At 39.1% G+C, this 13912-nt stretch overlaps 1 protein-coding gene across 1 annotated transcript; it reads left to right on the forward strand.

Moving 5' to 3' along the window:
* The first annotated feature begins 5158 nt into the window (after window positions 1-5158).
* FAM237A (family with sequence similarity 237 member A) lies at window positions 5159-11478 on the forward strand. The gene is made up of 2 exons (XM_036253577.1): window positions 5159-5570; window positions 11342-11478. Exons 1-2 carry the CDS (start codon window positions 5159-5161, stop codon window positions 11476-11478), a joined length of 549 nt encoding a protein of 182 aa, XP_036109470.1.
* Window positions 11479-13912: the final 2434 nt, after the last annotated feature.

Raw genomic sequence — 13912 nt, forward strand, 5'->3', positions numbered from 1 at the left:
ATAAAGACTCCACCACTAACCTCCTGTTCTAAACTCCATAGAAATTGCTTTACAGGAACTGCCTGTATTCCCTCACTTTCCATTTCTGCCTCAGTCCACCACTTCTCCCCCAGCACTCAGTTGTAATTGATCTTAATAAGCAACTTGGGACCTCCTGTTTTTTAGATCCAATGGCAAAATTTTTTTTGTCTCCATTTTACTGACTCCTTTTCTGAACCTGTTTCATGTGGTTGATATCTTGCCTCTAAAAATCTCTATCTCATTTGCTTCCAAGGCAGCAAGTTCTTCTGGTTTCTTATCATGTGAATGTTGATATTTCTGTTTCATTCTTTTTGTTTGTTTGTTTTTGTAAATCCTCATCCAAGGACATTCTTCCATTGATTTCAAGACAGAGTGGGAGGGAGTCAGGGGGGAAGGGAGAGAGAAAGAGAAAGAAACATTGATGTGAAATGTGAGAGAGACATTGGTTATCTCCTGCCTGACCCCAATTGGGGCTGAGGATCGAATCCGCAACCCAAGCATGTGCTCTTGACTGGGAATCAGACCTGTGACACTTCAGTCTGAGGGCCGATGCTCTAACTGCTGAGCCAAACGAGCCAGGGCAATATTTCTCAGTTTCAATCCTCAGGCTACAATTGTACCCACTTTACATACTTTCCATGAGGTTTTAAACTATTACCTATGGGTAAATCTAACCCCCAATCTAGAATTCACTTCTGCACACTGTATCCTAAGTGCTTATCTTCAGTTCCTACCTTTTCCCAGCTTATTCAGCATCTCCACGTGGATGTTAGTCATCTCAGACTTAACATCTTGAAAGTCAAATTCTTGATTTCCCTATCCCAAAACGATTCCTCAAAACATTTTTCCTTTCTTAGCATATGGTAATTCCAAACTTTCAGGTGCTTAGCCTTCCAAACTTGGAGACATTTTCAATTTCTCCTTTTCTTGAACCCTACATCTAGTCTATTAGTAAATCTAGTCTTTTCTACCATCAAAATACATTCAAAATCTGATCACTTTCACTGACTCCATGGCTAACGCCTCTGTCTAATCTACCATCGTATCTCATCTGGATTGTTGCACCAGCTGCTCACTGGACTCCTGCCTCTGTCCTTGCTCCCCTGCAGTCTATTCTCTACTGAGGAACCAGGATGGATTTTTGACCACCTTTCTGACCTCATCTCCTACCATAACACCTGGAAAACACTCTTCTCACAAAAATGCTTATTCCATGCTTCTCTCAGGTCCCACCTGGAGCATTTTTCACATGTATACGCATGATTCACTCTTCTCACTTTAATAGGTCTTTACTCAAATATCTCTTCATTAGGAAAGGCTTCTCAGTATTCCACATAAAATAACTCTTCTCCATCATCCTTTCTAAACCAACTTTACTTTTTGTTGATGATCCTTTGCTTTCTCTTATCACACTTGCCACATAACACATACATTTTCCCTAAGGTTTCAGAATAATAGATAAACTCTCATTATTGACTCAGACATGTCACTACTTACATGATTACCTTGTTATGTGTTTGTAACTCACTGTTCAATATAGAAACTAGAAATACAAATCATTATATATATAATTTTAAAATTAAAATATACATTTTATTTCTCTACCCCCAGTAGAATGTAAGCTCCATGAGTATAGGCACCTTGTTCTTTTGTTTTTAAATTTTTTTCTTTATTGATTTTAGAGATCGAGGAAGTGAGAGGAAGAGAGAGATAGAAACATCGAAGAGTGAGAACATCGATTGGCCACCTCCTGCATGCCCCCCACTGGGGATTGGGCTCACAACCTGGGCATGTGTCCTGACCAGGAATCGAACCAGTGACCTCTTGGTGCATGGGTCGATGCTCAACCACTGAGCCACAGCAGCTGGACTAGGCATCTTGTTTTATTCCTTCTGTATACACAACATCTAGAATAGTGCCTGGCACATAGGCACTTAAAAGTAATGTAAGCACTGCTTATTTTATACCAATATTTTCAAGGTTAATGTAACTATCAACACATCCCAAACCAGAATTAAATCCCATACTTCTACCTCTGTTCTCCCTTCTCTCTCTACACACCATTCTTTTGAATGTGCCCTCCATGCGTTTGTTCATGCTGACTACTCTGCCTGGGGGAGACAATCCCCCCTCCTTTGGTCTCAGGACACCTGTATAACTTCTTCAAGAGGTTCATCAGCCACCTCCTCGAAGATACCATCACTGTCCCCTCCTTTCCCTCTCACTTTCCTGGAGTTCTCCCATGTCACACTGTCTCTGTGCACACACACACTGTGTTTCTCTAAGGAGGCTGAGAGCACCTTGAAGCTCAGGAAGCAAATCCAAGACCTCATCTGTGATTTCCCCCCACATCCTCAGGATGTAATTTAAAGCAGGCATCAGTGTGCCTACATCACAGATGGAGAAACAAAAGTACACTTCATCCAGTCTCAGAGCAGGAGAACAAGCCCAGAACCCGTTGAAAATCATCTCCAGAGCTGTCTTCCTATCACTTGAATAGGGGTGGGGTCTCCCTCTCTCAGGAAACCTTGTTATAAGTCTGGTTCCTCCCTGTGTGCCTTCTGTAAGGTAACCATGGATACTATTGAGTGGGCATAAAAGTGTTGTTAAATGGATACTACAAGTGGTTTTCCGGATGCTTAGAAGGTTTGGAGGCAAGGAGCAAAACCTGGAAACACTAGCAAGAGTGAAACTTTTGCCTTAGGTCTCTGGCTGGGAATATTTCAGTTAGGATGGCTGCTAATGGTCAGCAGAACACCGAAGGGGTGACAGGACTCTAGCTCCGGCTAAGGTATTCACTAGCTGTGAGTCCAGGCTCAAAGGCAATCCCAGCCTCCTCTTCTTGGAAAGCAGGGGCCCCACTGTGAATCCAGAGCGGTGGGCTGACAAGTGATGCCAGATGCTAGCAACAACCCGTGTTCTGAGGTGATGCAGACCTCAGAACCTAGAGATAAAGGAATCTCCTCTCCCCAGTCAAAAGTTGGAGGCGGAGGGGGTTTCCAGCAGCTCCATGCCCCTACCCACATTTGGGTCCCAGCGGTGTTTTACTCCATTCAGCCCAGGACCGCAGGCAAGCGGGAGAAATTCGCACAAGGATGTCTCAGGGAAGACCTTATTCCTTGGAGCCCGTACTGGCCGCCGGGAGGGCTCCCATTTGCCTTCTCCGACTTGAAGATTCCCGGGTCTTCTTTCACATTTCTTCATTCTCAAACAAGGCACGCCCGGAGAGTGCCAATCTGGAGAATCCCTCTTGTACCTAGATCGGTTGGGGGCTGGGTCACAACTTTCCAGTTCCTGCCCGCAGCGACGTGTCTCCCGAGTGAGTCGGAAACGTCAAACTACACAAAGGCTCAATTCCTCTGGGTGGAGGATGGGTGTGGGTCACGGTCAAGGAGGGTGTGTGCGTGTGTGGCTAAGCCTCATTTCCTGAAGTGGGATCTTCAAAGGAGGGAGGAAAGAGGGTGTGGGAGATGGACTTGGGGGCGAGTTTCCCGGCGCTTTGACGTAGACTTGAAGAGGTGCGGGCACTAGCCGTCAGGAGCTGAGGCTGGGGACCTTCACTCGCTCCGCTCCGGGAGCAGCCTGAGAATTTTCTCTCCACGCACTCGCGGGAATCCGGACAGGGCCGGGCAGGTAAGTGCGGAGGGACGTCCTTCTGCCACCTGGGAGCAAAGGCTTGGAGTAAGGAGGCTAGTGGGGCACACAGGACACATAGAGGGTCCCTGGCAGCTCTGCTCCGAGGATGATGAGGCCGTGGGGGGCGAGACGCACCGAGCTCCGCGCGGGACTTGTAGCGGGGGCGGACGGAGGACCCCAGGGCTGAGGAACTTCCAGGCTCTGGGAGGACTCCGGGACCCAAAGAAGCCAGTGTGAGCGCTGAGGCCCTCGCAGACGGGGAGACCCGGACAGGGCGAACTTCAGCACGCTGGACAGCGTCCCGCCCTCTATTTTAAACTTAGCACTGACATCTTGGCCTTGTCCCCTAAGAAAAAGCACCTTTGGGACCCCTCGACTTTGATAGTTTAGTTCCGAAGAGGACATATTAAATATAATCTTGTTTAGGTAGAAATATTGTGTAAATGATCTGAAATATAGAGTGAAAAGTTTTGAATAATCTTGTATTGCAACATATCTCTTCAAAACAGGAACATAAATATTCCAAGACAGTTTGTGAAATATCTATTTAAGGATGTCTCAATACATTCTGCTGTTGTACAGAAGGAAAGAACTCCATATTATGGTGTTATCATTAAATGTTTCAATATAGATGTATAGTCTGTGACTAGTCAGACAACCTTGTTTTCTGGGAAAAAATGAGGTTATTATTATTTTAAGGACATCATTTCTCAATGCACTTGTCAGAAGAGTAATATAATTTCAAAGTGGTATATGAATGCCTTGATTTTATTGAAACAAGCTTTGATAGCCATAAAAGTTGAATGAGGCAGATTATTTTTGTTAAAATTCTTGAGATTTAGAGAAAGAAGAAAGAAATGAGAAACCATTGTCTCTGTGAAAGTTATATCAGAATTGGGGAATATTTTATGTATTAGTAAAATGTCTATTTAGTCTACTGTAAGGGGTTAAATATATGTCCCTTTGTTCACATACTTTTTAGAACACTTTCTTGTGTTTATTTTTACTTATAGTATTTTATAATTCTTATGCCTTTAAATAAATTAAAATCACCCTGAATAGGAAAGCATCCAAGGGTGAGATATATTAAAATTCTTAATTACATGGAGTCCTTGATTAGGATAGCTAAGTTAAATTATGATATTATAGAATAATGAAAGCCATGCAACAAGATTTTAAAATTGTCACTTAATACTCTTTAAAACTATATTCCTGTACTAGGAAAAAACATGTTCACTCTTTCATCTTAAAGGAATACATCCCAGGAATACATATTTCTTAGTCTGTATATCTTGGTTTTACACTACCTGGTGGGACAATGAATCATTTTAGATAGAATGGGCCTTGTTATATTGGAGGAAGGATAAGGCTTTTCGTAGAGATGATGATGTGTCTCCTTTGCTAGGACCAAGGTTCTTAAAGGCATAACTATTTTCTTTACTGAATGGAGCACGAGCAGGAACTCATGTGAGATATTTTCATCATGTGCATTTTCAGGGCCATGGCTGATCCTGGAAAGAGAGGAGGGATCTACCGCCCCTTGAACCTCACCTGCTCCCTCCTCATTGTGGGAATGTGCTGTGTGACTCCTCTCTTCTGCCACAGCCAGACAGACCTGCTGGCTCTTAACCAAGCTGATCCCCAGTGCTGGGAGTCTTCCTCAATGCTCCTCCTCGAAATGCGGAAGCCTCGAATTTCCAACACTGTGTCAGGTTTCTGGGATTTTATGATCTACCTGAAGTCATCTGAGAACTTAAAGCATGGGGCACTGTTTTGGGATCTGGCCCAACTATTCTGGGACATCTATGTGGACTGCATCCTCTCTAGGAACCATGGCTTAGGAAGGAGACAGCTGGCTGGAGAGGAAGAGAAGATCTCAGCCTTGCATCCAGAGCACACAGGGAGAAAACAAGGTGGTCAACCCCAGGTCCCAAGTCTGGAAAGGGTCAATCAAATATGGATGTGCTGAACTGTGAAAAAGAGGGAAATGGCTTTAGAAGAATCTATTGCCACACATATTCTCTCAGGGGTGAATCCTAAAAGCACACAAGTGATAGGAAGATAGATAGTACTTCCTCTTGTATTACATAGTAGCTGTTTATCTTAACTTATTATTCTTATCCTTATACTTCATGTGAACAGCAGCAAGGAAAAGTCAAAAGACAAATAAGGGAAAAGAATGAGTCCCAAAATACAACATAAAATTATAAAGGGATATCACAAAGTTAACACAAATTTTTTACTAGTAGCCTCAACATTGGTTCACAACCTGTGCTTACTTGCTATGGAATTGGGAAGATTTGAATATAAACCTGGGGAATATTCAAAACACATAAACTGTTGCCAATTTTAAATTAAAAACAAACATACACATTGCTTTTATGTAAATGGAAGGGCTCCTTGAGGTGTATTTAGCTGATGAAGTAAGTGGTAGAAAAAAATGGCTGGCTTGTAAAGTTACCCTTCATTGCTTTTTAAATTTTTTATTTATTTTATTTTTTTTATTGTTGAAAGTATTACAGATGTCCCCCTTTTTTCCCCATTGACCCCCCCCTTCCCACTCCCACCCTCCTCTTGCTTTCCCCAACTTAATGGCCGTGTCCCTTGGTTGTGCATATATGCATATAAGTTCTTTGGTTGATCTCTTCCCATCCCTCTGAGGTTTGTTAGTCTTTTCCCTACTTCTATGACTCTGAATCTATTTTGGTTGACAGCTTATTTTGTTCATGATGTTCCCTGTGGTACTGGTCTTTGTCTGACTGACTTATTTCACTCAGCATAATATTCTCCAGGTCCCTCCATGTCGTCTCAAAGGGTAAGAGACCTTTCTTTATTACAGCTGCATAGTATTCCATTGTGTAAATGTACCACAGTTTTTAATCCACTTATCTACTGATGGGCACTTGGGCTATTTCCAGATCTTAGCTATTGTAAATAGTGCCACATGTATTCTTTCTGATCGGTGTTTCAGGCTTCTTAGGATATATTCCAAGAAGTGGGATCACTGGGTCAAATGGCAATAGCATTTTTAATTTTTGAGGAGACACCCTGCTATTTTCCATAGTGGCTACACCAGTCTGCATTTCCCCCAGCAGTGTGCTAGAGTATCCTCTTCTCCACATCTTCACCAGCACTGTTGTTTGAGGATTTGTTGATGGCTGCCATTCTGGCAGGCGGGAGGTAATATCTCATTGTTGTTTTAATTTGAGTCTCTCTGATGATTAGAGATATTGAGCATTTTTTTCATATGTCTCCTAGCCATCTATCTGTATGTCCTATTTGGAGAAGTGTTTATTCAGGTCCTCTGCCTATTTTTAATTGGATTGTTTGCTTCCTTTTGCTGAAATGTATGAGTACTCTATATATTTTGAATATTAACTTTTATCCAATGTATCATTGGAAAATATGTTCTTTGTACAATGGGTTCCCTTCTCATTTTGATGCTGGTTTCTTTTGCAATGCAGAAGCTTTTTAGTTTGATGTAGTCCCATGTATTAACTTTTCCTTTGTTTTTCTTGCCTTAGGCAATGTATAGTGAAAATTTCACTACGTATGATGTCTAATTTTTCTGTCTACATTTTTCTTCTAGGATTTTTATGAGTTCATGAGTTACATTTAAGTATTTTATCCATTTGAGTTTATTCTTGTGTATGGTGTAAGTTGGTGGTCTAGTTTCATTCTTTTGCATGTAGCTGTCCAATTTTTCCAACACCATTTATTGAAGAGACTATTTTTTCTCCATTGTATGCTCTTTTCTCCTTTGTGAAATATTAGTTGTGTGCACTGTCTTGGGTCGATTTCTGGGTTCTCTGTTCTGTTCCACTGATCTATATGCCTGTTCTTGTGCCAGTGCCAGGCTGTTTTGATTATGATGCCTTTGTAGTATAACTTGATATCTGGTATTGTGATCCCTCCCACTTTGTTCTTCTTTTTCAAGATTGCTGTGGCTATTCAGGGTCTTTTATGATTCCATATAAACTGTTGGAGTATTTGTTCTAGATCTGTGAAATATGCCATTGGTACTTTAATAGGGATTGCATTGAATCTATAGATTATTTGAGTAGTATGGGCATTATAATGATGTTGATTTTTCCAATCCATGAACATGGTATATGTTTCCACTTTTTTATATTGTTCTCTATTTATTTTTTATTTTTTCAATGTTTTGTAGTTTTCTGAGAACAGGTCTTCTACCTCCCTGGTTAAGTTTATTCCTAGGTATTTTTTGTTGTTGTTGCAATGGTAAATGAAATTGTTTTTAGTTTCTCTTTCTGAGTGTTCTCTTCATTGCTTTTTAAAACAAATCTCAAGTAATTAATTTCCAGCAAGCTGAATAATTAATATATAATAATTTGGAACTTCCTACAAATTTAGAGGTTTTCACTTAAGTATTATATTAAAATACAGTCTTCTCTGGGGGCACTAGAAGAAATATCTTTTATAGAATCAGAATGGGGGAGAATTAGTCTGTAAGTTGAGAGATACCTTAGCCTTATGCATATTGTTTTTGTTCCTGTCTTGATGCTATTTCAACAAATGAGCTTCCAATGCTTGCAGCAAGGGCTGTTTAAGTGATAGTGACTCTTAGAATTATTTATACACAAGTGGAATACTAAAGCATAGCTAATTTTTGCATGTGTACATTTTATTATGAAAATTCTTATATACTTACATAATCTATTAAAATAGTAATCAACTCAAGATATTGTAGAGCCTGTATATATGTAGTTTGTTTTAACCTTAGTAACTTAAAGTCCTCATGATTTGCTGATCCATAAAAACAGATAATCCACTGATATTATTTATAAACAAATTTATTGTTTTAGCAAGTGTTATTGTAATTAAACCAATTTTCTCCTTTAGAGGAAATATTCTTTCAGTAACTTAGCTACTAAAGTGGAAACACAAAATGAGTGTCTTTAAATGTTGGTTAGCAATATTTTAAAAATATTTGGAACAGAGGTTGCCATGATATCAGCGTCAGTAAAGACTGAATACTTTCCTCATCTGCACTGTAGGGTTCTATCTTCCATTCCTATCATATTTAGCTGTCATACTCAAATCTTTTGTGTGTGTGTGTGTGTATATTTACACTCACTTTGAATTACTCAAGTTTCTATAGAATAAGTGAAAATAATATTTGTGTTCAACTGAACATAAAATACACACACACACACACACACACACACACACACACACACTTTCTCTGAAACAGCTTACAGTTTGCTTGTTTGCAACAAGTCTATCAGAACAGTTTGAGACTATTTTTTTTTTTAGCATATTTCAACATGGCATTTCCATCTTCTTTTAACTTCAGCTTTGGAAGCCACTTTCTTCATTTTGCTACAGAGTTGCTATTGACCCAGCCAGTCTGCAAACTTTAGCTGGAGTTGCTATGCAAGTAGCAAGGTGAACATTTCACTTTATTGAAGTTATTTTAACATTTGACATAAGCATTCGTTTGCAGATCAGGAAACAAGACTTTCCATTTGGTTTGTATAATTATAGTCAAAGAACGTCTTGGGTCAAGAAGACACCATATCTAGAAGTTAAATCATGGCAGGAACATCGAGATTTCATCTCAAGAGGCTTGATTAAACCTCTAGTGGCTCAACTGGCCCTGGATGTACCTACACAAATTCTGCACTATATTTTTTTTTTGCTACCAGGTGGGGATAGGGGTGAGAGTGGAGAGGTGTTAGTCTCTGTTGTACTCAGGGAAATCACATCATCAGAACAGAAAGAAAGAACTGAAGTCAGTGCCTGTACAATATGCAAAAGGTTCTTGTTACTTTGAATAAAATAGTTTAAATACAGTTGAGAAATGTTGCTTTAAATCATGCTTTGTTAAAAACATAAAACTTCTATATAATTGTGTATGTTAATATATCATATTTGTTAATATTAGATCAACAAACATAAAAACAATAGATATAAAATAGCTATGTAATTGGGCAAGTTAATTAACTTATTTAGCCCTCTGTTTCTTCTTCTGAAAAGGAGGGGTATGGAAAGAATTAGATAACCCCTAAAGTCTCTGCAGGTTCTCTGTTCTAATGTTCTGTGAGTCTATAAAAAGAAATGTACAAAACGTGTGTGTTTAATTCTGGAAAGACTCTGGAAGAACTTTAACCCATGGACAGCTTACTAACCTGGGTGATGAATGGCCTGGACACCTTGGTCAGAAACAGAGGAAGTCCAGAAATGACATGAGAATTCCAAAACATCTGAGGGCTAGAGATAGCATTTGAGAAAAACTCAAAAGATCATTGTTATTTAGTCTGGAAAGATATAAGCCAGTAATTGAATGCTGAAGTATCTGGAAGGTGTGAGGATGGTGTACCAAGGCTTAACCACTAAATTATGATGAATTACATGAAGGCAGAGAGGGAAAGGGGGAGGAGGAAGGACAGGGAAAGAAGTATATTAATTGGTTTAGGGAAAGAGTAGGCTGATTACTTCCAAATAGAAAATAACAGAGTTGAGATTAACTCATAGATTAATAAATGCTTCAATGCAAATAAAGGGATTTTAAAGTATATCCTTGTTTGTGTCAAAATGAGAGCCTCTTCCTTTTTTTTTTTTTTTTTTTTTTTTTTATCCTCACCCGAGGACATTTTTCCATTTTTTGTTCAGGTACAGTGGGAGGGAGAGAGAGGAACAGAGAGAGAGAGAGAAACATCGATGCGAAAGGAACACATCGAGTGGCTGCCACCCGCACGACCGACCAGGGCCAGGGACAAACTGCAACCGAGGTACATGCCCTTAGCGGGAACCAAACCCGGGTCTCTCAGGACCGCAGGCCGACGCTTTAACCGCTGAGCCAAACCGGCCAGGGCGAGAGCCTCTTCCTTTAACGAATCTTGCCGTGCCCCTGAGAGAGGCAGCCTGCCTGCCTTGGGAGTTTGCATGTTTGTAAAAAACCGCAAGTCTTTGTTTTCCTCCATGACCAGAAAGTTAAAATTTAAATTTAAAATTTGATGATGTTTGCAGTTGGTGTCTGGCTGGCAAATGTTCATATTGCTTCTTTTTAAACACTAACCAGAAGAGAAAACAATGTTTCAGATATATAAATAAGTAGATTCACAAATGCTTCATTTTTCACTTTACTCTAAGAAATTTCCTAAGGAACATATTTAGAAAATACTTGTTTAGAACTCTATTCTCAGGGGACATTCAGAGATACAGTAACCAATGATACAGTATGAGCTTCTTCACTGCAGTATTACTTATAGTAACAGAAAAGGTGAACATAGTCTAAAAGTCCCATAATAGGGTAATGGTAAACTAAATTATGGTATAAAGTGTGTATGCATAAAACTACGGTATTTTCCGAAGATTTGATTAAGGGGGGTTTAAAGCTTTTTTTCCTTCATATTTTTATATTAAAAATTATATAAGGACCATTTTTATTTTAAAGTCAGAAACATATCTTAATACATATTAATAAGGAAATGTATTTATTATAATTTACTTAATTTATATTATATAGCTAAAGTGCATAGGATACAAAACTTTGCATAAGTACAGATTTACATGTACACCCCTGCAGTAAATTTATACAGAATTTTGATAGTAGAGTGGCAGAAACAGCAAACTTTCCTTTAAACACCAATATATTGATATTTAATTAACCTGCAAAAAATTTAGTGACTTATGATTTGTTCCTTTTCTCTACTTTCAGGTGCATATTTCCAGCAACTAAGAATCTCCTCCCTGAAGAAGAAAGAGTTGATTGATTTGCTAAGCCTGCAGATGCGCAGGAGCGGGTCTAAGTTCATTGGAAAAGCAAGCAGTGGTCTGGAAATAAAGAGAAAATAAATCTACCTTCAGAGCTAACTCAAATCTTGGAATTTAAAAATAATATATTTTTCTTGACTATTGATCATTTACTTACTTGAAATGGTGGGAATGTCCAGAGATAAATATTAAGCCACATTCAGAGGACTTAGTTTCCTTGTCAGGCTGCTAGCGTGTTCCTTCGAATGGTGACATTACTGCCAGACCATCCCACAGTCTGAAAGAGTTCAAAGAGCTTTCAAAGATGAGTAGCAGTGGAGGCATGCTCAGATTCTTTGTATTCCTTTTGATCATGTTTTGGGATGGATGACATTGTTAATGAACTAAAGTGTTATACATTTAACTTGAATACATTGCATGACTTCCAAGCCATTAACCATTGATTGCTTATGCACAGGCATATGAAGGATTATATTTATTAATTACCAGTTACTGATGATCTGTGATGTCCAAATCTTGTTTAAAATAATATTTTTGAATATTTTGAACTGAATGAAGCAAAAAACAAAGCAAACACACACACTCACACACACACACACACACACACACACACATGCGTGCGAATAAAAAATTCTTCTAATGAAAACAAAATTAATAAAAAGCTCTGGACCCCAGGTATTATTGTTGAAGTCTCTTTATTCCAATATTTAATGTTACCATTAATAATAATCAAATCTCAAATAAAATAGCATTAAGTTTGTTATTTCCAAATAAGTATATTTTCTGTCTGATTAACTATTAGAACTTTATAATTGATCAGGCTTTGCATGGAAAAGCAAGCTAAACGTAAAATGAACAGCTTTATAAGAAAATTACCCATGAAGTTTTCCCCTTAAAATGACCAGGTCTGAACGAGGTTCATAGCAGAGCAGTCCAATTAGCAAATGTATTTGAGTTCCAAACACATTGCTTTTTTTTTTTTTATCTGATATAATTACTCTAATTTCTCCAATTATTCTGTTATAACTGATGATTGACAAGTAGTTTGAATTTCAAATATCTCAGCAATCCCCTTGCTTTTCCCAGGTCCAAAGGAAACTTTAGTAAATGTTTGCACTGAAGGTTTAGGGCCCTCCATAAGCTAAAATTCTTACCTAAAGGGTTATTATTTGAAGACTCTGCTGCATCTGAGGATTAGCTAAGCCCTACATGGGGGAAGCAAGTCTGGGGGAGCAGTGGGAGGGGCCCAGCCCCAGCTCCTTTTGGTTAGGAGAATGAGCACCCCAGAGGCTGCCACTCATCAGCTACCGTTTCAACGTGGGCTCATGGTTTTGCTTCCATGCTACTTTCTCTTACTGTCTTTAATCAATTCTTTAAAAACATCACATCAACTCATTACCACTTATACATTGTGGAAAAGATGCCGCTCTCAGACAAAGTTTGCAATGCCAGCCTCTCATTCCTGTCTCACCCTGGTCTACGAAGCAGGGCTGCCAGCTTTGCAGAAGGGTCAGGTAGCAAATATTCTGTGCTTTGTGGGCTCTCCGGTCTGTGAGGCAACACATCATCTGCCATGTAGAATGAACTCAGGTGGAAACAACGCAAACATAAGTGAGCATGACTATGTTCCAATAAAACCTTGTTTATGGATCCTGGAATTTGAATCCATATCATTTTCAAGAGTCAGAAAATAATTATTGTTCATGAGTTTTTTTTTATTTAAAAAAATGTATTCACCACTCTTAGCTCCTAGCCTGTACAAACCGGCAGTGGGCAGGACGTGGCCCATGGCTGTAGCTTGCTGACCGGTGCTCTGGGGTGTGCCTACCAAACCTGTAAGGAACAAGTTGGGATGAAGGAAGAAGGAATGAGTGCACTGAGCAACAAAACTAAAATAAAAATTTTGTGATAATCTGAAAAGCAAATTAAAAAATATTAGGATGAGATTGAATAGGGATGACCTAGTCCTCATTCTACCCAATTGGACATCACTTCACTCTGGAAACAGTGCTAGAAATTATAGATCATATAAATAAAAACTCACAGCCTTGCTAAATGTAGCATGAACTACACATTAAGGTAATAGGTAACACAATGAAATCATGACAGTATTTACTGCAAGAAAGTACAGAGCAGTGGTTGGAGGATGGGCTCAGGAGCTTGTCTGACAAGTTGCTGACTCTCTTTGTGCCTCAGTTTTCTTATAAAATATCCACTTGCTAGATTTGTTGTAAGGATTGAATGAGTTAGTACATGCAAGGTGCTTAGACCCAAAGTGCTCTAATAGTCAAAAATGTTAGTCAGTACTGTGGACGTTATTAAGTTAAGCATCTACATCCTAATTATACATACGGAGAAAGGGAGCACACAGGAACTTTGGGCAAACTCATTGGAATTGAGGTGTTAGTGAAAAATATTCATGCTTTAAAGATAAATTTGAGATAATTGTTGATTTATGATACAGAGATATCCTATATACATTGCATTTGGTTTCCCTCAATGACAACATCTTGCG

The sequence above is a fragment of the Molossus molossus genome, unplaced genomic scaffold (genome assembly GCF_014108415.1).
Source record: "Molossus molossus isolate mMolMol1 unplaced genomic scaffold, mMolMol1.p scaffold_m16_p_11, whole genome shotgun sequence".
Lineage (NCBI taxonomy): Eukaryota > Metazoa > Chordata > Mammalia > Chiroptera > Molossidae > Molossus > Molossus molossus.

Excerpts from the sequence above, each read along its gene's own strand:
- FAM237A (XM_036253577.1), top strand. The coding sequence starts at position 5,159 with ATGGCTGATCCTGGAAAGAGAGGAGGGATCTACCGCCCCTTGAACCTC. Across the intron at positions 5,571-11,341 it reads GCACACAGGGAGAAAACAAG|GTGCATATTTCCAGCAACTA; the intron begins GTGGTCAACCCC and ends CTCTACTTTCAG.